Below are 21,428 nucleotides of genomic sequence, written 5' to 3'. Positions count from 1 at the left end.
ATTCAATCCAATCCACATATCATATGGTGCACCGGTGAGAGACATGTCATGGTCTCCCACCCTAGCATTGGCCTGCATTGAGTAGTACATATTTGGATTCACTTTGGATTCACTTTGAGTAGTACTAGTACAAATTAATTTTGAATGTACTATTAGAGCATTCTGATTTGAAGTTGATATTTCAATTTTTTTTAGTCAATTTTAGTCTCAAATTTATTACTGTTTTTAACTATCTTAATACATATAACTTAATTTATATCGGTTTTTTTTAGGAAAAATAACAACGATATTCATTCATTCCAATAATTGATAGAGTACATCAGATGCATGTACAAATTCAACACTGCTAAAAACAAAAAGGATGAATCTGCGAACAAACTCACAACATCCAAGTTAATAACATACAACAGCATAATGCCTACAAATAATATGATAAATTTAAAATCACCGAAATGTCTATGCTTCCGGATCTGGAACGATGAAGCCTAAATCATTAATTGAATCTGCAGTTGATTGAAATTGATCTTTCAAATACGAACTAAACGAACACCACATGTACTAGTACTTTTTTTTTATTAAACAAACTCAACTCCCATATACTTAAATACATCAAAACATGAATAATCTCACTAATATTCATTCTAAAAATGTAAGTAAACACTTCCGTACTTTAGAGTTTAGTTAAGTATTGACACTAAATAGATAAAATTCAATGTCGTGTTCTACATTAATAATTACTTTATATTAAAATACATTTAAATTTTGAAAGAATTTTGATCATGAATAATGGTACCAACCAAATTCTATTGTTGCTCTGAGCCGAAGGTAAATGATCCCTCGATTGTCCCTTCGTGACTCAACAAAAATTTACTTTCATATAAATATATTCAAACATAAAATCACTAAATTTGATCTAATAGCAAAAGATTTAGATAACATGCTAGAGATTTTGATTTGGATCTACTATTGATTCTGATATAAATTGTGTTCACAATTGCATACTCACATTATTACCATAAAAAAAAGAAAAGAAAAAGGAAAGTATATACGCAGACAAAACGACAAAGATGAGAATATAATCCAGGCAAGTAAATAAAAAATGTGGGAAACTGCGCTGCTAGATAAGGCTATTTTCGTCCAACCAATCTCTTTCTTCTCTAATGTTGTTCCGCACTTTCATTTTCTTCTCTTAAAAAATTACTACAATACTCCTACACCTACAGCTACAGAGACAACACAAACTTAACAAACCAATCAACACACTTCACATCAATCTCACAAACTAGGGTTTCATCTTTCTCACTTTCCACAACAAATTCACCTCACCAAAACCATGATTAACAGATCAACCACAACAAATTCCATTTCCGGTGGATGAAGATTCAAGATCGATCCAACTCATAGATCGAACGGTGTATTTGTTCTTGTAGTAGTGTAAATTAAGTAGAACAAAAGTGATTTTGATTTGTGGTGTGTTTGGATTTGGTTATTAAAAAAAAAGCTATTATGTCAATGGTCTGCAAGGATGGTAGTAATAATAAGCACTTAATGGATAATGGTAAGTATGTCCGTTATACACCTGAGCAGGTTGAAGCTCTTGAAAGGCTTTATCATGACTGTCCTAAACCTAGTTCGATTCGAAGACAACAGCTTATTAGGGAGTGTCCTATTCTCTCTAATATTGAGCCAAGGCAAATCAAAGTTTGGTTCCAAAATAGAAGGTAGTAACATTACTCAATGCAACTTTTTATAATATCAAATTTAATACTAGTAATAATAAATGCTATTTTTATGCTCCGTTTGGTAAAAATTAGCGGATAACTTAGTTGATTGAATTTGTAGGGTTTAGTAAAATGAACTTTGAACTAGTTGATAAATATGAAATGATATATAAAAGAACATATTTTTAATTGAAGTATTTAATTTTTTGTTTTCAATTTAAGATAACAGGGGTAAAGTTGAGAGAAAAAATGATTAGTTATAAACTAGTTGAAATAACTTATCAAAAAACGCTACAAGTATGTGAGAAAAAATTGTTACCAAATAGATCTGTTTTGGTCATATGAGCTTTTAAGCTATTTGTTATAGGCTTAAAATTTTGTCATGTGAAATAAATGTTTAGTTTTAACTACATTTTTTTTGTTTGCCAAGTGTTGGTTTTTTTTTTTTTTAAATTATGTTTATGGTAATTATTAATTTATTTGGTGTATTTTTTTATTTTTTTTTAATTTAGATGTCGAGAGAAGCAGAGAAAAGAATCTTTCCGGCTGCAAGGTGTGAATAGGAAGTTGACAGCCATGAACAAGTTGCTGATGGAGGAAAATGATAGGTTGCAGAAGCAGGTGTCTCATTTGGTGTATGAGAATGGCTATTTTCGTCAAAACACCCAAAATGTAAGTTTTTTTTGTTGTTGAGATTCTTGATAGTATTTTTAAAAAAAAAAAAAAATAGTAGGGAGGAACTTTGCCTATAAAGCACTCACACGACACTAACACATCAACATCGGTAAAAATTTGAGAAAATGTCATAATTGAATGTAATCACATGTGTCGGTGTCTTGTTGGACACCACATGCGTCTTTGATCAAAAGTGGTAGTGCTACAAATAATTTTTCCTACCCAAAAAGCACTTTGGAAGTAGACAACATCCCACGGCTTTTCCATTTGGATGTGTAATTCCAGTTCCTTGTGCGTTTTTTAGAATCATAGGAAAATTTGCTCTTTTATAATTAATGACGACTATTGTAAATGTAAGGGATATTGGTGAAATTTAAATCTTGGTTGTGTGCTTAATTGTTCTTCTAACCTTACTTTCTTTGCATACTCAGGCAACCAAAGACACGAGTTGTGAGTCAGTTGTGACTAGTGGTCAGCACAATATGACTAGTCAACATCCCCCAAGGGATGCAAGTCCTGCAGGGTGAGTGGGATTGATGGGTACTTGGTCCTTTTCTTACACTGCTTTGTGATAAATTGTTTGTTTATATATGACTTATGGAATCATGGCTTCTCTTTTTCTTTTTCATTTTTCAGGCTTTTGTCCATTGCAGAAGAAACTTTAGCAGAATTTCTTTCAAAGGCTACTGGAACTGCTGTTGAGTGGGTCCAAATGCCTGGAATGAAGGTATCCCAATAATTCTTTTATAGGTTGACCCATTTGTTATTATTTTATAAAAAAATGTTAAAAGAACTGTAAAATTGTCATATTGGGATAATTTAGTCAATGTACCGATAATTTTCTTTAGTTCTGATAATCCTCATTAGCATTTATGTTTAAATAAATAATTTTAAAATCACGTTGGTTAATTAATTTTGCTGATGTGCACAGCCTGGTCCGGATTCCATTGGAATCATTGCTATTTCTCATGGTTGCACTGGAGTGGCAGCAAGAGCTTGCGGTCTAGTGGGACTAGAGCCCACTAGGGTAAGTGCTCCAGATTTACTATATCTGTAATATTGATTATCCTACTCGAGTTTATGAATCACATGGCCAAACATACTCTGTCCAGGTTGCGGAAATCCTCAAAGATCGTCCTTTGTGGTTTCGCGATTGCCGAGCTGTTGATGTTGTCAATGTGCTGCCCACTGCAAATGGTGGAACCATTGAGCTGCTTTATATGCAGGTAAAGTAAAATTTATAATGCACAAACGAAGATTCTATATGTTGATGATTTACATTCAATAACTTGTATGCTTATTTGTTCGTCTTTGATGACCAGCTATATGCACCAACCACATTGGCACCTGCTCGAGATTTCTGGTTGTTACGCTACACTTCTGTTGTAGAAGATGGCAGCCTAGTGGTAAGTGACTCAAAAATTCCTAGCCTAACATTTGTATTTGATTAGATATTGCAGTTATTAACAACTGTTATGTGTGTCTTAGATCTGTGAGAGGTCTCTTAAAAATACTCAAAATGGTCCAAGCATGCCTCCTGTGCCGCATTTTGTTAGAGCTGACATGCTGCCTAGTGGGTACCTGATAAGACCTTGTGAAGGAGGTGGTTCCATCATCCACATTGTTGATCATATGGACTTGGAGGTACATTATTTATTCAACTTGGTTACATTATAATTATTCTTAACTTAAAATTAACTTAAGCATCTTGATACTATTGTTAGCCATGGAGTGTGCCAGAAGTCCTGCGTCCACTATATGAATCACCAACAGTGCTGGCTCAGAAGACTACTATGGCGGTATGGTTATTGCATTTCCATCAGTATATATGTGTTTCTTCTGTTCCTATTTAATTCTAGATTATAAAAGATGTTGACTACTTGACTTCATAGTAACAATAATATTGACTAGTGTGTTTGAAAGATCTATGGCATCATTAATTCTTTCTCTTATTCATATAGGCCTTACGTCATCTAAGGCAGATCTCGCATGAAGTTTCTCAGCCCAATGTCACTGGGTGGGGCAGACGACCAGCAGCTCTCCGCGCACTTAGCCAGAGATTGAGCCGGTTAGTATCTTCTACCTAGAGGGCATGATATTTGTTCTTACACTTAGCAAATCAATTTGGAATCTCACATCTTCATGGCAGGGGTTTCAATGAGGCACTCAATGGGTTTACTGATGAAGGATGGACTATGATGGGCAATGATGGTGTAGATGATGTTACTATTCTAGTGAATTCGTCACCTGACAAGTTAATGGGTCTGAATCTTTCCTTTGGCAATGGGTTCCCGTCTGTCAGTAATGCAGTGTTATGTGCCAAGGCCTCAATGCTATTACAGGTCAGGATGCTTATCAATTTCAATGAATTTCTGTATAATGATAAATTAAAATGTTACTGAACATTTTTTAGACAATTACACAGGTCAAAGCTTGTATTATTACTATATTGTAAACTTAGTACATAACATTTACTGTATGGCCTTTTCTTTGCACTAGTAGTTGAGCATGTGTCTATTGAAAAATAATCATATAATTTAAATGATTATTAATACGGATTTCCAAATGCCTAGACAAAACATGGCTCAGAGGACTATATATAAGGACTTGTTTGATAGGTCATTTTCTAATCAATAAGTAGGGAACATGCCTATTTGTTGTATCCTTATTATGTCTGTCCTTTGCCTGTCCTACTGTTCCCCTATGAAACCCATAGACCGGAGGAATTTTGAAGTAAAACAAAATTGTTTCAGTTGCATTACACATATCCAATAGTTCATTCGTTTATTCTAGGTTGTATATTTATATGTTCCATTTCTTTTTATCCAGAATGTGCCTCCAGCCATTCTCCTGAGGTTCCTGCGGGAACATAGATCAGAATGGGCCGACAATAACATGGACGCGTACACAGCTGCTGCTATTAAAGTTGGCCCTTGTAGCCTAACAGGTTCTCGCATAGGAAACTATGGGGGTCAAGTTATACTCCCACTAGCGCACACTATTGAGCATGAGGAGGTGAGATATTGGCGCTGATTATGCAATTTAACTACTATTACGTTTATAGTTCTGCATGTACTGACTTTGGCTTATTTATGCTAGTTTTTGGAGGTCATCAAATTGGACGGAGTTGCCCATTCGCCTGAAGACACAATGTTGGCCAGAGAATTGTTTCTGTTGCAAGTCGGTTATTTTTTCCCCCTTATATTGTTTTCTCTGTGCTTAACCCTTTTATAGATGCTGCTTACTTGGTTTCCTTGCCATTTTGATGTGCTACTCATCACACTTAGATAGTTACATTGCATTGGTAGAGGTTTTAAGATTCATATTTCTTTGCCCTATAATTGTGTTGTCTATATGTTTTGAACTTAGAATTTAAGTCATTATGCAATATACATTACTATAATACTGGGAATGTGCAAGAGAATTTAGGTATGTTCTCCAGGTCCTGTTGATGTGATGTTATTTCTTTGCTTTCCCTGTGCCAAAATCAAAACTTCACCGTCATCCATATAAGCACTCACTAATTGAAATCATGAATGTGGCTCGGTTTCTTCTATGAATTGATATATAATAGGCGGGGGGAATGTTATATCCCAAAATCTCTTGAATGGATAGCTAGCTAGTTCTACTCAGTATCTTTTGAACTCCTGCTTCTAATAGAATGTGGAAGCTTTCTGTTTTAATGTGATGGTTTCTAGGACACATTTGTGATTTTCTTATAATCCATTTCATGTTGTTTTGGTAGCTCTGCAGCGGAATGGATGAGAATGCTATTGGAACCTGTGCAGAACTTATATTTGCTCCAATTGATGCTTCATTTGCTGATGATGCTCCTCTTCTACCTTCTGGATTTCGCATCATTCCTCTTGAATCTGGAAAGGTTAGCTTCATAAATTGCCAAACCAGTTAATTGTTTATTTTCTCCTTTCCATCTGAACATGTTAATTATAGCAATGAAATATTTTGTAGGAAGCTTCCAGTCCTAATCGCACTCTTGACCTTGCATCGGCTCTTGACGTTGGTGGCCCTACTGGAAACCGAGCTTCAAGTGATAATGCTGGAAACTCTGGCTGTGTGAGATCTGTGATGACAATAGCATTTGAATTTGCATTTGAAAGTCATATGCAAGAGAATGTAGCCTGCATGGCACGTCAATATGTTCGCAGTATTATATCATCAGTTCAAAGGGTAGCATTAGCACTTTCTCCTTCTCATTTGAGTTCACATGCTGGGATGAGGTCACCATTAGGTACTCCTGAAGCACAAACCCTTGCTCATTGGATCTGCAACAGTTATAGGTACATATCTTGCCGAGGCTGGTGAAATATATTTTGATGTGATAGAGGTGGGATTATCCTACATAATGTACTTCTTACGGATACCCTTACTTTTCAAGATTTTAATTACGATTAGAAGTTTAGAATAAACTAATATACTTATTTCATTGAATACAACGACTGTAGCTCTTGTCAATTATAGGTTTGACTTTGATGAGCTGTATACATAGAGTGGGCTATCTTTTGTCCTTATTGTTCTGTTCTTCACCACTGATGATCCATCCTTTTACATAATTGAAAATTGCCAAAAAAGTCTTTGCCAGAGACGCCGAGTTCTTTAAGTAGATGCATAATATAGCACCAAGTTCTGGTGTAACTTTGTACTTTGTAGTTCTTATCAGATACTTTTTGACAAAGATTAAATGACATTCTCCTATTTAAAATTCAATATCTTCTCTGCATGCATTAGATTAATGGTTGCTTTTCATAAACTGTGGTTTGCATGCACTTGTTCCTTCTAACTTGAAATTTTATTACAGAACAGCTCTAAGAAAGTAATGTTTTATGACTTCTTCATTAATATCACATGATTAGATTTGTTGCTCAAGTGTTTACATGGCTGTTCTTTGACTATTTGTAGGTGCTACTTGGGTGTGGATCTACTTAAATCTAATAACGAAGGAAAAGAACCCATACTCAAGTCCTTGTGGCATCACTCAGATGCTGTATTATGCTGCACACTAAAGGTGAATCTTCACATTGATTTCTATTTCATAGGACATCTATTTGCATTTCTTGTGTAGGCCCAAGTAGAATTTGGTCTGGCGTGAATTCACCTTGGCTTGAATTGAAAATTTATTTCTACTGGATATTTTTTATGAACAAATCTGCATTGAAATTGAATTTATTTTCTTTATACCAAGTTACTTAGATTTTATTGTATTTTGTTTCAAACCCTCAACTATAGATCCATTACTTGGCACCTTGAAAGAAGCTTTACCTGTCAGTTTTGCAAATTGCAATTCTTATTATTCTTGTTCAAACCATGTTGAGTTAAAAATCAATGAAATACTCTTAATTATTTTATACCCATCTATTTTTGTTTATATTCAGAACAGTTTCAACTATAACAACTATTATAATCTTCTACCTTTCTCTGAAAGACTGAAAGCATAATTGTTGTACTTTTTTGTTTATGCAGGCATTGCCGGTGTTCACTTTCTCAAACCAGGCAGGGCTTGACATGCTGGAAACTACCCTAGTTGCATTACAAGATATAACTTTGGAGAAAATATTTGATGATCATGGTCGAAAAACACTCTTTTCTGAGTTTCCCCAGATTATCCAACAGGTCTACAACTTTTTTTTTTTATTAAAATGCACTAATTGGTTTTGTTCTTTTACAAGCCTTGTTATTTATTTAGTTATTTTCAGAGAATAAGCCTTGTTTTAATTAGACATTACTTACAACCAGTGTCAAATTGAGCATGAGCTCCATGTGATGAGTTAATTTTGCCCTGATTGAACTTTTTCTATATTTTATTCATCTAATTCTACCACTCTGAATTGCTGTTTGCTGTCAACAGAACTGGTAGCATTTTCAAGCTTTTTATAATGCTCTATTATTAATTTCTCCTCATTCTCTTATGATAGGGTTTTGCATGTCTGCAAGGTGGTATTTGTCACTCAAGCATGGGGCGACCTGTCTCGTACGAAAGAGCTATTGCTTGGAAGGTGCTGAATGATGAACAGAATGCTCATTGTATTTGCTTTATGTTTGTGAACTGGTCTTTTGTTTGACATTATGTTTGCAGTATAACTATCGGTGTGTTAAGATGAAGACTTACTCCAAGACATTTATGCTTTGTGTATTTTCATTTTATTTTTGTTCTTTCACTGGATTTGCTCTGAAGACTTGGATTTGCATATGATATGACTATTTGTGTTAGACTATGTTACTTGTTTCCTTCTTCATTGTCCTGCTTATATTTTTATCTTTATTCTCCGGCTAATATTTTCCTCTTAGAAATAATTATTTTATGCCTTGATGAAAAATATTTGGGGAATAAAACCGGCCAATCAAACGGGAATCGTGTGAGCCTAAGATGATTCTTTCTATAGTTTTGGGCTATGCACAATTTACCATTATAAAACCTGCAGGTTAACTGAACTTATGAAATAATGAATGTTATTTATTTAGGCAAGATCTCTGAAATTGTGTCTTCCATGTCTTTTTTGAAAGTACGATACTGCAGCACGACACAACTCGTTTACCACCTGTGGCATGAGTTTGAGGTTGGGTTTAGTGGAAGAGGTTAGACTCTCAACATTGATGATCTAAGCAGCACCTGGCCAAAATGTAAGTTTAGATAGAAATCTCAGCATTCTTTTTATTGTTATAGATATAGATATTAGTGCTAACAATACTCTCTTTAATACTCACTCTAACACTTTATTAGTTGAAATCAATGACTCACTTTATTAGTAAGATTTACATGCGTTTCAACCCATTAGAAAGTGAGTGTTAGAGTGTTGAAGAGTGTTTTATATGTGGCAATCTAACTGCATCTTACTGTGAACACTGGTTCTTTAAAATTGACCTATACCCTTATGTTTCATTTTTATATTTTTCTTCGCAAAAACCTTTATGTTTTTCTCTTGGGGCTTTTTCTTATTGCGGATTAATGAGTTTATAACTTGAGAGAATTTTTTCTTTAATAAGTTTTTTTAGGCTTAAAATATTTGCTTGCTTGGATTGCCTAACCCTTAGGGTCCTTTGCAAAAACAAGAAAAAAAATGAGTGGACCATTAAAAAAAATTAAATTTTATAATATAAATTTGCCAAATCATCTTAAAATCCAGCTTAGGGATTGTTAGAAATTTGAGATTTTGTAGGGGTATAAATTAATTTGTTTTACGGGGATCAAAATCAGAACTAGTCATATTTATAGGGACTAAAGTCAAATTTAATCTTTTAGGAAATTATGAAAAACAAATAGTATAACTTGACGTTTAAATTTTAAAAAATAATTGAATATTGGATAAACTATATACAATTTGTGTCTCTGATTCTCATATGTTAAATATGACTCTTAATATTTAATATAAAAAAAATAAAAATAAAACATGACTCTCAAAGACATACATATCAATCACAAAAATTACAACCAACCAACTAACTACATGCATAAAACCAGCATATACATTATGAAGTTTAAATTGCAAAATTGAAATTTGAATATTAAAATTCATGCACAACTGAATTTTCTTGATTATCATCGTAAATTCTACTCATATTACTTTTTTATGTACTCTCCCTTCGTTACTATTTGTAAAATTCTACTTCACTTTTCCTCCTTAATATAATATCCTTTATAAAATTTCGGCTAAATTACATTTTTTGTAATTTAAATTAATTTTAGGTTTCAATTTAGTCTTTTAAATTTTTATTTGTTTTATTTTGGTTTCTCAAATTACAAAAAACACACAATTTAGTCCTTTAAATATTTCCGTTTCGATTTGGTACCTAAATGTTGCCCTATAGTAATAAAGTACTATGCTAATTGGTGCCCCGGGGCACTAGTTAGAAAACAAAAAAAAATAATAGTTAAATTTTCTTGAAATTGTATAGTAAATTTTTTTAAAATATAAAATATACTTTTTCAATATAAATTTTAGAGAAATATTAAATAGTGTCCCAAGAAAATGGTTAAGAGAACAAAAAAGGTAATATAATTTTGAAAGTAGTGCATTTAATGCGTGCATTTAATGCACTGAAATTTTAAAATATAATACTTTCTACTTGAAATTTTTGTTTTAATTCATAAGATATTCTTAAATGGTCATGTGACCAAATAATTGGATTTGGTCAAACTCACAAAAATTAAAATAAGTATTAAAAAAATGGCAAATGCTAAATAGTGCCCCAGGGGCATTGGTTAAGAATTTAAATTTAGAAGGTTTTTCTTGAGTATTGTGTAGTCAACACATGAAAAGTCTAAATTTTGATTGTTTCAATACATAACTTTTCCTTTATTTCTTCTTTTAGCTCCTTAACTAGTGCCCCGGGGGCACTAGTTAGCAAGACCCTAAAAAAATAATTAAATAACATTTAATTTTTCAAATTATTAAATGATTATGGGGGAGATCCTCTATAGTGGTGACCCTTTTACTCTTCCAATGACTGATACATGTACTGAATGCTCATACGGGAAAGTTGACTCCTTTGTCTGGAACGAAGTCTCCGAAAAATCATTTCTTTCTCGTCCATTCAGGGGGTGCAGACACACCTACCGGAATTATAGGTGATGGTTACAAGAATGGTGAGGAAGTTAACAATACTCGACGACAGGGGATAATCATTCTGATCCTGGGAGACGTGGCGACGATTCTCAATAACTGAGTTGAGGGAAGCCTTATGAGTCACTAAAACGACGACAGGGGACCTTGATCTTTCAATAGAGGGAGCATTGTTACTGAGTATCTCTCTTAGAGATTTTGTTTCCTCCTTTATATTTTGTTTTATTGTCTGTTAGCAATTATTTAGTTTTATAAAGTAGTTCTATTTGGTTTATGAAAAGTGTGTCCAGATTTATGAAAAGAGTCATTTCTTAGGTTTCATTGTAATGACCGTTAATTTGATTTGACTTATGAAAAGGATTTTACGAAAAAGGTTTCCTTAGATTTAATTTTTATTTACAGTTAAGTTTGATTTAGTTTATAAAAATGGACTCTTGGTTTTATTTTATTGATAACCGTTAAGTTTGATTTGGATTATGAAAAGGGTTTTATGAAAGAAAAAATGTTAGGGTATGTTAAGGTTTCATTTTTATTAAACAATGCACCTTATGTGAACACTGGTTCTTTAAAATTGACGTATATCCTGCAAAGGATTTTAAATAAGTAACTATCTGCCAAATCCCATGTAACTATAAGTTGCTCGTTTTGTCTGCCTGCTCTATTGTGATGATTGTAAGAATCAATATTGGATAGTGATATAATAGAAATATATAAATAATGGGGTTGTAATAAGTGCTCACCTAACGAGTAAATTTTTGAAATTTGGTTAGGCTCAAATAATTCAAATTTTATGATGATGTGGGAACATGTCCTTGGCTTGTTGATGACTATGGGAGTATTGTTTCCTTCTAAAATTTAGGACAACTCGTGACTAAAGCACATTATCAATAAATTGTTTAGCTTATATAATGTGCTTGTGGGTGGATGATTGTCTGCCTCAGATGTGCTTTTGGATACATGCTTAATATTGTTCACATATTCGTTCATTTCATTTCTTAAATAGCATTGCTAGATGAATATGAAATATGTTTTCTTCGTATAAGTTTCTTTCATGTAATCATATTTTAGACATAGTTAGACGCTAAATATGCGCATGAAGCTCATCCGGTTAATATTCAATCCTTAGTTCATTTTCATGAGTGCGGCATGCACCTTTTAGTTTGTTTCGGAGCCGTTTGTTTTGGCGGGGCGTACTATGTTGTGGAAAACTAGCCTATTTCACTATGATCAAACTCCCGTTAGTCTATGTGATTTTTTATATAATGAGAATTTAAGTGCTTTTCAATAAAAAAATGAAAGAGTTTAAACAAATTTTTGGAGCTCATTAAGCTCAAGGAAAATACTTATAGAAATACTTACATATTATCGAACAACAATGAGCAAGGACAAATCTTTCTTAGAGCCGAGAGATGCAGTGGCAACCCACAAATAATTTTTTGTTTTGTACCTAAAGTTTCGTTAGATACATTCAAATTTTAAGTTCATTTTAAAATGATTAAATATTAAAGATGGTATGTTAATATGTTATTAAATGATGAAGAGTGTTAAAAACACTTTCTTTTGAACAAATATAAATTTTATCGCGTTGTTTTATATTTTTGGTTTAATTGCAGTTTTAGTCCCCTTATTTTTATCATTTTGCATAATTGATCCTTCTATTTTAAAATTCGACAGTTTTGGTCCTCTTATCACATATTTTGTCTAAAATCTGGTGATACAATGTGTTTTAATTAACTTTATGAAAGATTTTTCTTACGATTTCATCAATGTTTTTATTTTCTCATCATCAGATTATATGTCATAGCATTCAAAACATATCACATCATCAATTTATAGTTAAAAATTATGATAAGGAGACCAAAACTGTCGACTTTTAAAATAGGGAGATCAATTTTGCAAAATGATGAAAATAGGGGACCACAACTGCAATTAAGTCTGTATTTTTTTAGTCTAATTGACATGTCGGTCCCCTAAAATTTTAGGGAAAATCCATTGAGTATGAGGTCCTCACCTTCACGGACCTATCTTCCATGACCATATGCAATTTCTATACTCTATTAATTTCAGGTGCTTACGTCAATTTTATCTTTTTTGCAAGTGAGCCACACCAAAGACACTTCAACTTTATCTAATTTTACATGCAACGAACAATACAAAGACTTTTCTTCCATCTTTTCATGATTCATTAAGCTTCCCGTGAGCTGAAAATTCACGTTGGTGGATGAAAGCTCCTATACGTAGCAAAGTCCATCTCCTTCTTTTTCATTCTTCACCACAAAAGAAGAAAGGAAAGTATATACATTTCACCACGTTAGCTAGAATGTTAGTATACCTATAAGTTGTGGTCACTTGGTTTTGGACCACATCTAGTTATTTATGGCTAAATTTTAAAGGAGCCGTTTTTTGGGTACAAAAAAAAGCTTTTTTTTTTTAGCAAAAAGCTTTTTTAGTAGTGGAAAAAGTAACTTGTACTCTTCCAAAAAAAAGTAACTTGTATCATGGACAATTAATATGAGGTAATGAGTGCTCAATGCTCATCATGATTCTAACAAAAGGGGAGTTTCTCACAGGGCGGAGCCGAGATTTTGGAGGTCCGGGACAAATAATAAAAATAGATACTTGATAAAAATACATTTTTTTATTTTTTTCAAAAAAAGAACATAATCTGTTTAGAATTTTTTTTTTTATAGAGTAGAAATTAATTATTTATTTTCAAAGAAACAATAAAATACATTTTTCTTAAAAAAAATAAAATAAAGTAGTCGAGTTATTTATAAGTTTTAATTTTTATTTTTTTTGTGACGGTTATAAAGTTTTTTTATTTCTTTTATGCAAAGAGTATTTAATTTATAGAATATAAACAATAATTGTGTAAATTCATTATAAAAGTCTTAAATAAAAGAAAACAAAATAAAACTTTCCTAGGGAGGAATCGAACTCACAACACAAGACACTATAGTTTTTGGACTAGAGCGCGCGCCACCAAACAAATGAATCTATTGTGTTTATTTGTCTCCTAAATAATATATTATCAATATCTTTAATGTTGGGCCTTAAAAAAAAAAGAGGCCCTTAAAAGTTTGGGGCCCTAGGCTGGAGGCCTGGTTGCCTGGGCCCAAAACCGGGCCTGGTTTCTCATAATAATTGTATTATTTTCTATAGCATTCATATGTAATGAAAAATACGTTAAGTTAAATTCAGAAGCGGACCTAGGGTGGGCTGAGGTGGGACACGGCCCACTCCCATCTCATTTTTTTTATAGGTAGAGTATTAATTTAAATGTATTATTAATGATTTTAATTCACTTAGTATGCATGGTTCAAAAAAAAAAAGTCACTTGGTATGCATATTTGTACAAATATTAATGCAAATATTAATTTAGAGTTTATCATTGATGATCATAAGTAATTCGGTACACATATTAGTTCAAGTATTAGTGTAAATATTAGGTCATAATTAATTGAATTTATAGTATTAACTAAAATTAACAATCGAACTAGCAAAAAAAAATATGAATTTTAGTCTCAAATTTGATATTTCATCTTTAGATTTAATGTTGGAGACAATAAATTATCTTTATGAGAAAAAAAATCACAATTTTTAGACTAAAAATATAAATTGTTAGTACCAAAATTGTAACACATGAAAATAGAGTCACCAAAAAATTCAATTTAAAAATAGATGGACTATTTTTCGGCCCACCCACTTCATTGATATTCTCCTAATTTTTCACAATTGTAACATCTTAACCATGAAAGTCAATTCTATTTTCTTTATAATTCGATCCTTTTTTTTCTAACTCTCATGTTTGATGGTTGATATTGACATATTAACCCTTCCGAAAAATTATATTGTCTAACTAATATATAGCATACAAAATTTGCATTATTCTCAAAAGCCATCAAATTTTTTATTTAATATCTAGAAACTCATATATTTTCTACGAGCATTTTTTTTTTGTTTACAAAGTTACTATGTGTCTTACATTACTCAGCGAACCAGACTCAACTATTATAAGTTAGACTTAAATATACTTTTAAATATTCAATAATGACTTATGCTGTTCATTTGGGTAGGAACATAAAAATAATAGTGTGACAAAACAAGAGTGAAAGTTTTTTTTTAAGAAGCTAAATTAGCCTACGCAAATTGGCGTCAGAGAGAATCGAACCTCAGACCTCAAGAGGAACACATTTCCAGGTCCAAAGCCAATATCAATGCACCAACCCAAGTGAGTTAACAAGAGGGAAAGTTATTTGAAGAGATGGTTTGTAGTGGTCTTGTGGACAGATGATATCATGTGCAAAGTTTCCCAATGAAGATACATGATGATATAAAAACTTTGGTTATACGATCACATAAGAAATAGCTAACATTCAACATTTAAAATAAATAAAGGAGCATAACGAATAGTTCCTATGAGATAAATGACGAAAAGTATATTTAAGCCTATAATTCACCTTGACCTATCTAGAATTACATTTTATGCAACATACCATTGATAGTGTTGATTTTAGTTCTACATATTTTAGAGTTAATTACTACTATATGCATGTTTGTTTGTTTTTTTATCTCATGTACATTATCCTGAATCTACTAGAACAAGGGGATTTATTTTCTATATATAAAAAAATACAAAGAAAATATATTTATGGATGAAAAAGAAAAGCACATCGTTATTATAGTTACACCATTATCAGCCATGGAAAGAAACCATGCACGTAGAGGAACCAAGGTTGCACGTGCTTTTCACTTTTTTCTTCGAGATACAACAATACCAACCATGGAAGTTCACATTAAGTAAAACAATTAATGTAACATAAAAAAGAAAAACATGAACCCAATCTTTTAGGTTAAAAAAGCTTCTCTAGTCATTGTTTTCTCATTAAATATTTCTTGATAAATCTAGTTAGTTCACGATTTGGAAGATGACATTTGAGTTTCTAAGATCCATACACTTTCTTCCAATGTTATATGCCAATGCATTATAAATAGGGTTATCATTTACTTCTTAACCATACAATGAGATAATTTTCAACCTAATAATATATACTTTCTCATAAACCCTCATTTTGTTACAATCAAGATCAACATCCCTTCATATTTATGATTATGGCACCTCATGGAGAATCTTTGCTATCAACTTCATTAATCTCAAGGAGCAACAACAAATCAACAAAGCTCTCAAATTCCGACCACCTTCAAAGAACGATTTCGGACATTTCCTTCGAATTGACAAAAGAAATTGATAATTTAAACCTACCATCGATATCCGAAGTTGAAGATGCAAAGTGTGAGTGTTGTGGTATGTCCGAGGAGTGTACACCCGAGTACATAGAACGAATTCGCAACAAATTCGAAGGGAAGTTTGTGTGCGGATTGTGTTCTGAGGCGGTGAAGGAAGAGTTGGTTAAAAATGGTGGGGAAAAATTGGATGAAGCTTTAAGTACACATATGAATGCTTGTGCTAGGTTTAACAAATATGGTAGGGCTTTTCCTGTTTTGTTTCAAGCTCAAGCTATGAAAGAGATGCTAAAAAAGAGTAACTTAGATAGGGCTAAGTCAATTAGTCCAAGGGACAAGAGAGGAGGAGGAGGGCTAGCTCGTAGTTCAAGTTGTATTCCAGCACTTACAAGAGAGATCAACAATATCAAAATAGCAAATTAAAATTATCTCTATTTTAAGAAAAGTCTTCTCCAAATTAAAACTTTACTTGCACCCCCCCTCCCCCAACACTCACCCCCATCATCCAAATCCCATGTAAGAGCAAGAGATCTTTACTAGTTAATTATAATGTTACTACAAAGCTAGTTTTTTTTTTTTTTTTTTCCATAGGCCTTGTTACAAACTATAGTTGCCTTGAGGTTTTTTTAGGGTATATATTATTAACCCTTTCACTTCTCAAGGTTGCTTTGTTTTTTGGTCTGTAGTTTTACTTTTATAACTCTATGAAATGTGATGTAGATCTACGTTATGGAATAAAATAAAATTAAACTGGTGTGGATTATGATATTTAGCATTTTTATTTTTTATAAATATTCAATATTACCGCTTAATAAGAGGGTGTGAATTCATGGATTAAAGAGGACCATTACCCGTCAAAAATTATTTTTCTTTAGACAAATAATAGCTATATATATATATTTATATATATTTTTTCTCGATAAATAGATAAAGTTTTATATTCAAAGCATCTGGCCTCACTGGTAAAGGATCACTTTCTCTACAAGAGATTAATTGACCATTTAAGAAAAGCTTGAGTTGAGATAGTAATAAACTAAGATTATTAACTTTCTTTGTGTTGTAAATTTTTTTTACATAGTAATAATTTTTTAATTGCCAATTTAGACAACGATCGTAATTATTCTCCGATTTTAAAGTTTTCACATTCTACTTTTTTAGAGTTTTTACATTCTACTTTTATATTGTAATTGTGCTTATTTTTCTTCTTCAACTCTTTATTTACTAACAATTTTTTCGTCTAAAGTGGTAAAGTTGAAGAAATATAAAAAAAAAAAAAAAAGGAGGAGTCATTGGTCTTATTTAGAGGTAAAACACAAGTCTTGAAAATATAAGTATTGTCCATTATTACAAATTTACGTTCACGATTTTTCAAAGTCACGTGACAGTTTCTTTTAGACTACACAATCTCACGTGACATATTCAACTACAAAGTCTTACCTCTTAACTCTTAAGCCAACACCTCCCCACAAATCATACTCGGTTTATAAAATAAATAAAAAGCTAAAACTAAAGTAGCACTAAATATGTTGCAAAAAAAAAGTAGCACTAAATAAATTAAATAAAAATAGCACTATATATAATAAATAAATAAATAAATATCTATATACGCATGAGTTATTCAAGTTCTAGGGGTAGGTTTATTCAAACACAAAAAAGCTAATTAAAAAGAAGCACAAATGAAATCATCACGTTTTTCTTTCTCCCCTCTTTCCACATTACATTCACATATATATATATACACCCATTACCCTTCTCCTTCAATTCATGCCTTTGTGTCTCAATCTTCATCTCTATATCTCTCCCAAAAATCTCTCTAGCTAGCTCTTTCTCTCCTAATAAAATTCCAATCAAAATAAATCAAAACCACTAGAAAAAAAATGGAAAACAACGTATCAATTATAACTAAGAGAGTATGGAGCATGATACGTGTGGCCTTGTTCATGTTAAGAAAAGGCATATTAAAGGGAAAATTAATGATGGATCTCAACATGACGGTCAAACGTCGCAGTAAGCTTGCCGGTAAAGCCATCGCCAACCTCATGTTCCCACACCACCATGGCGGCTTCACCTCAAGAAGCCGGCCCCACAACGAGAAACGCATCTCTACCACAAGGGAGTATGAATTCACCTGCAGCAACACACCAAATTACAAATTTACTCTTAACAATAAGCGTCACCGCAACAACCATTTATTTGCGTGTGCTCACGCTCCTCTCACACAAGACGAAGAGATTGTGACCGTTAATGCGGTTAAGGCTGTGTTGGAAAATATTGTAAATAATAATGAGGTGATGGTGGATGCTTCCCCGGTGCTCGTGGGGTATGGAGAGACTCCTAAGGATATTGACACTGATGTCGAGGTGGACGAGGCAGCCGAAGCGTTCATAAAGAGGTTCTACTTGCAATTGGGGAAGCAGAATTGAGTCTTGTTTTCATAATTGTTAACTATGAACGTAAAGCTTGTAAACAGTTTTGGATATTTTGACTTTATGTCTTTGTAGAAGCTAAGCTTATAGGAGAGGGTGCACGGTAATTTTGTTGAGGACTTAATCTTGTAATATTGCTTATATTTATTATACACATGAAAAAGTAAGAATATGATGTCATAATTAACTTGATCTCCGTCTTTCTCTTCTGTTGAAATTCTTTTTCCCTTTCAATAGTTTAGTGGCTAGAGTGTCATTTTTTAGGGTGATGAATAAGTAAATGTATATCAAGATTTTAACTTCGATCTCTAAATATTACATAATATCTCTATTAATCGATTTATGCTCACTAGAATCTTAAGTTGATTTCTATCATAAAAAAATAAAATAAATTATAAAGCCAAGATAAATAATACAGTGCTGATTAGGGGCGGCAAAGTGGACGGCCTACCAGGTTTAGTTCTGCTTCGTTTAAATCCGTCTAAAAGTGAGACGGGACGGTCCAACTTAAAAATCTAAGCTAAAAAACAAGTTTGTCCCGTTTACTTACGTGTTGGCGGACTTCTTTTATTTTTTATTTTCTACTAATAGATTCATTATGATTTACAATTTTTTTTAAAACAAGAAAATGTTTTTCAATAATGTATAACAGAAAATAATTCAAAAACACTAAACCCTAAAATATAATAATGATTGATAAGTCAACGTTGAACTAAAATGCTTCTGGTGACATGCATAAGTCAAATAAACCAATTAAGTTGTGTACTAAGATCAAATAAACTAAAGTTTTTTCAATTAAACAAACCTTGCCATTTTGAATTATTATAACTTGAGTAGATGACATTTTTGAAGCAAGCTAAGCAAAAAGTTTGAGTCAAACTATGGAAGAGTGAACTCTAGATGAAGTAAGTGATTAATTCTCAAAGAATGTAGATTAAGCCACCCAAAAGCCACTACACAAGAACAAGTGTATATCACGGGGCATCTATGGTACAATTAATTAAAGGATTGACATGTACCGGTACAATAGAAGATATAGACCAATGACTATTTGACATGCTGTAACACTACTTTTTTTTTTCAATATAATCGGAAATATCATCCATAATTTGGACACTAGCTAAAAATGGGACCGCCGTAACAAGGGCGTGAGCAACCTCATTTACTTGTCTCCTTACAAACTCAACACTAAAATTTATATAGAAAAACGAAAAAGTAGCTTTGCAATTTTGAATAATAGCGCCAAACTTTGCAATTTTGAGCAACCTCACTATGTTGTAACACTACTTAACAAGCTTTAACAAATACGTTTGACCAATATTATTTATTTAACACCACAAAATTACATTCAAGTTTCCACCACTTTTTTTTTATTAATTTCCAGCGCGCGGTATAAGTTTTGATACCGTTTTTTTAAAAGCGCTATTATAATGTTGTGCGTTTTGAGCTTTAATAGCAGTATTTTTTGACAAATTATAGCGGTATTTTTACAAAGCGCTATTATAGTGTTCGTTGGCAGAAGGCTTTACTAGCGTGTTTCCTAAAATTGCTATTATAAATGCTAACGGTTTGTGTTTTAATAGCGTTTTTTTTAAATAAACGCTATTAAAAGGACGCTATTAAAACTCATTTTTTGTAGTAGTGGGGAAAACCGGAAGGCCCACCCCGTTTTTCACTATGTTTAAGCAGATCCAAAAGTGAGATGAGGGCAGACAACTTAAGAATCTTAACTCAAAAACAAGTTGTTTGTTTACCGATGAGTTGGCAGGCCAGTCTTCCAAACAATTATTATTTATATTGTTTTTATTTTTTACTAATAGAGATATGTTTTACCAATGTTTTTATACGAGAAATGTTTTTCAACAACGTATTATAAAAAGGGTCTTGTTAACATGTGCCCTTAGGGCACATGTTAAGATATACCAAAATAGAAATTCAACATTTAATGATACAAGAAATTTAATGCTTCAAAAGTCAAAATGCACAAATTAGCATTTAATAATTTCTATTTTTGCTTCCTTAACATGTGCCTTAAGGGCACAAGTTAACATTCTCCTTATAAAAAAGTAACTCAAAAGACCAACAAACTCAAACCATGTATTAAATAATAATGATTGATAAGTCAACATATATGAAACCAAATTGCTTAATGTAAACTATTACTAGTTAATTTTGTTTCAATTCCCCAGATTTTGTAACAATCTCAAGGTCATTCTTCAACATAAATGAATCTCAAAATAAAACAAAACAAAAACCAATAAAAAAAAAATAATCAACAATATTAAACAAGTCTCAACATAAATTCACGAACCAAATAAATCTTAAAATAAAATGAGTTGAAAATGGAGACAAGGCAACATAGGTGAAATTTAGTTCAACTGTTAATTTATTTGGGTTTAAAAAAAAAAGTTTGATTGGACTCACCATTAAGTTTAACAATTTTCTTTAATTTCAATCTCAAAACCAAAAATAAAAAAAGAAATTTTAAAATACTTGCGAAAACCGGCCTCCCCCGTCCCCGAGCCACATTTTTAAGCTAGTAACGCAAGCAGACCAACTTAAGGTATCGAGCCGAAAACCTCAACACGACTTGCCAAAAATAACAGATTAAATGCGTCGGACCAAAGAGTCTGACCTGTTTTATCACCCTTAGTGATGGTACTATACAAATACAAATGCACGTGAAATTTTTAAAATTTAGAGTACGATACAGTTAAGATATATTTTTAGTCCTCTATAAATATATGAACTTTTATTTTTAGTCACTCTATAAATTTCTTTAGAGC

At 32.3% G+C, this 21,428-nt stretch overlaps 3 protein-coding genes across 3 annotated transcripts; all 3 read left to right on the top strand.

Annotated features, from left to right (window-relative positions):
* Nucleotides 1–1,009: 1,009 nt before the first annotated feature.
* LOC123887328 (homeobox-leucine zipper protein ATHB-15-like) lies at nt 1,010–8,626 on the top strand. Its single transcript, XM_045936630.1, has 18 exons — nt 1,010–1,721; nt 2,234–2,393; nt 2,828–2,919; nt 3,033–3,123; nt 3,328–3,423; nt 3,509–3,622; nt 3,719–3,802; nt 3,885–4,040; nt 4,121–4,195; nt 4,358–4,464; nt 4,546–4,738; nt 5,226–5,411; nt 5,496–5,576; nt 6,142–6,276; nt 6,366–6,694; nt 7,314–7,419; nt 7,875–8,024; nt 8,327–8,626. The coding sequence occupies exons 1-18, from the start codon at nt 1,507–1,509 to the stop codon at nt 8,471–8,473; spliced, it is 2,517 nt and encodes an 838-aa protein (XP_045792586.1). The 5' UTR covers nt 1,010–1,506; the 3' UTR covers nt 8,474–8,626.
* A 7,349-nt stretch (nt 8,627–15,975) lies between these two features.
* Nucleotides 15,976–16,976, top strand: LOC123884719. The gene has a single exon (XM_045933882.1). It carries the CDS (start codon nt 16,079–16,081, stop codon nt 16,637–16,639), a length of 561 nt encoding a protein of 186 aa, XP_045789838.1. The 5' UTR covers nt 15,976–16,078; the 3' UTR covers nt 16,640–16,976.
* A 982-nt stretch (nt 16,977–17,958) lies between these two features.
* On the top strand, nt 17,959–18,834 carry LOC123885092. Its single transcript, XM_045934321.1, has one exon. It carries the CDS (start codon nt 18,094–18,096, stop codon nt 18,637–18,639), a length of 546 nt encoding a protein of 181 aa, XP_045790277.1. The 5' UTR covers nt 17,959–18,093; the 3' UTR covers nt 18,640–18,834.
* Nucleotides 18,835–21,428: the final 2,594 nt, after the last annotated feature.

Source organism: Trifolium pratense, linkage group LG5, assembly GCF_020283565.1.
Source record: "Trifolium pratense cultivar HEN17-A07 linkage group LG5, ARS_RC_1.1, whole genome shotgun sequence".
Taxonomy (NCBI): Eukaryota; Viridiplantae; Streptophyta; class Magnoliopsida; order Fabales; family Fabaceae; genus Trifolium; species Trifolium pratense.
This window is presented reverse-complemented; position numbering and strand designations above follow the sequence as displayed.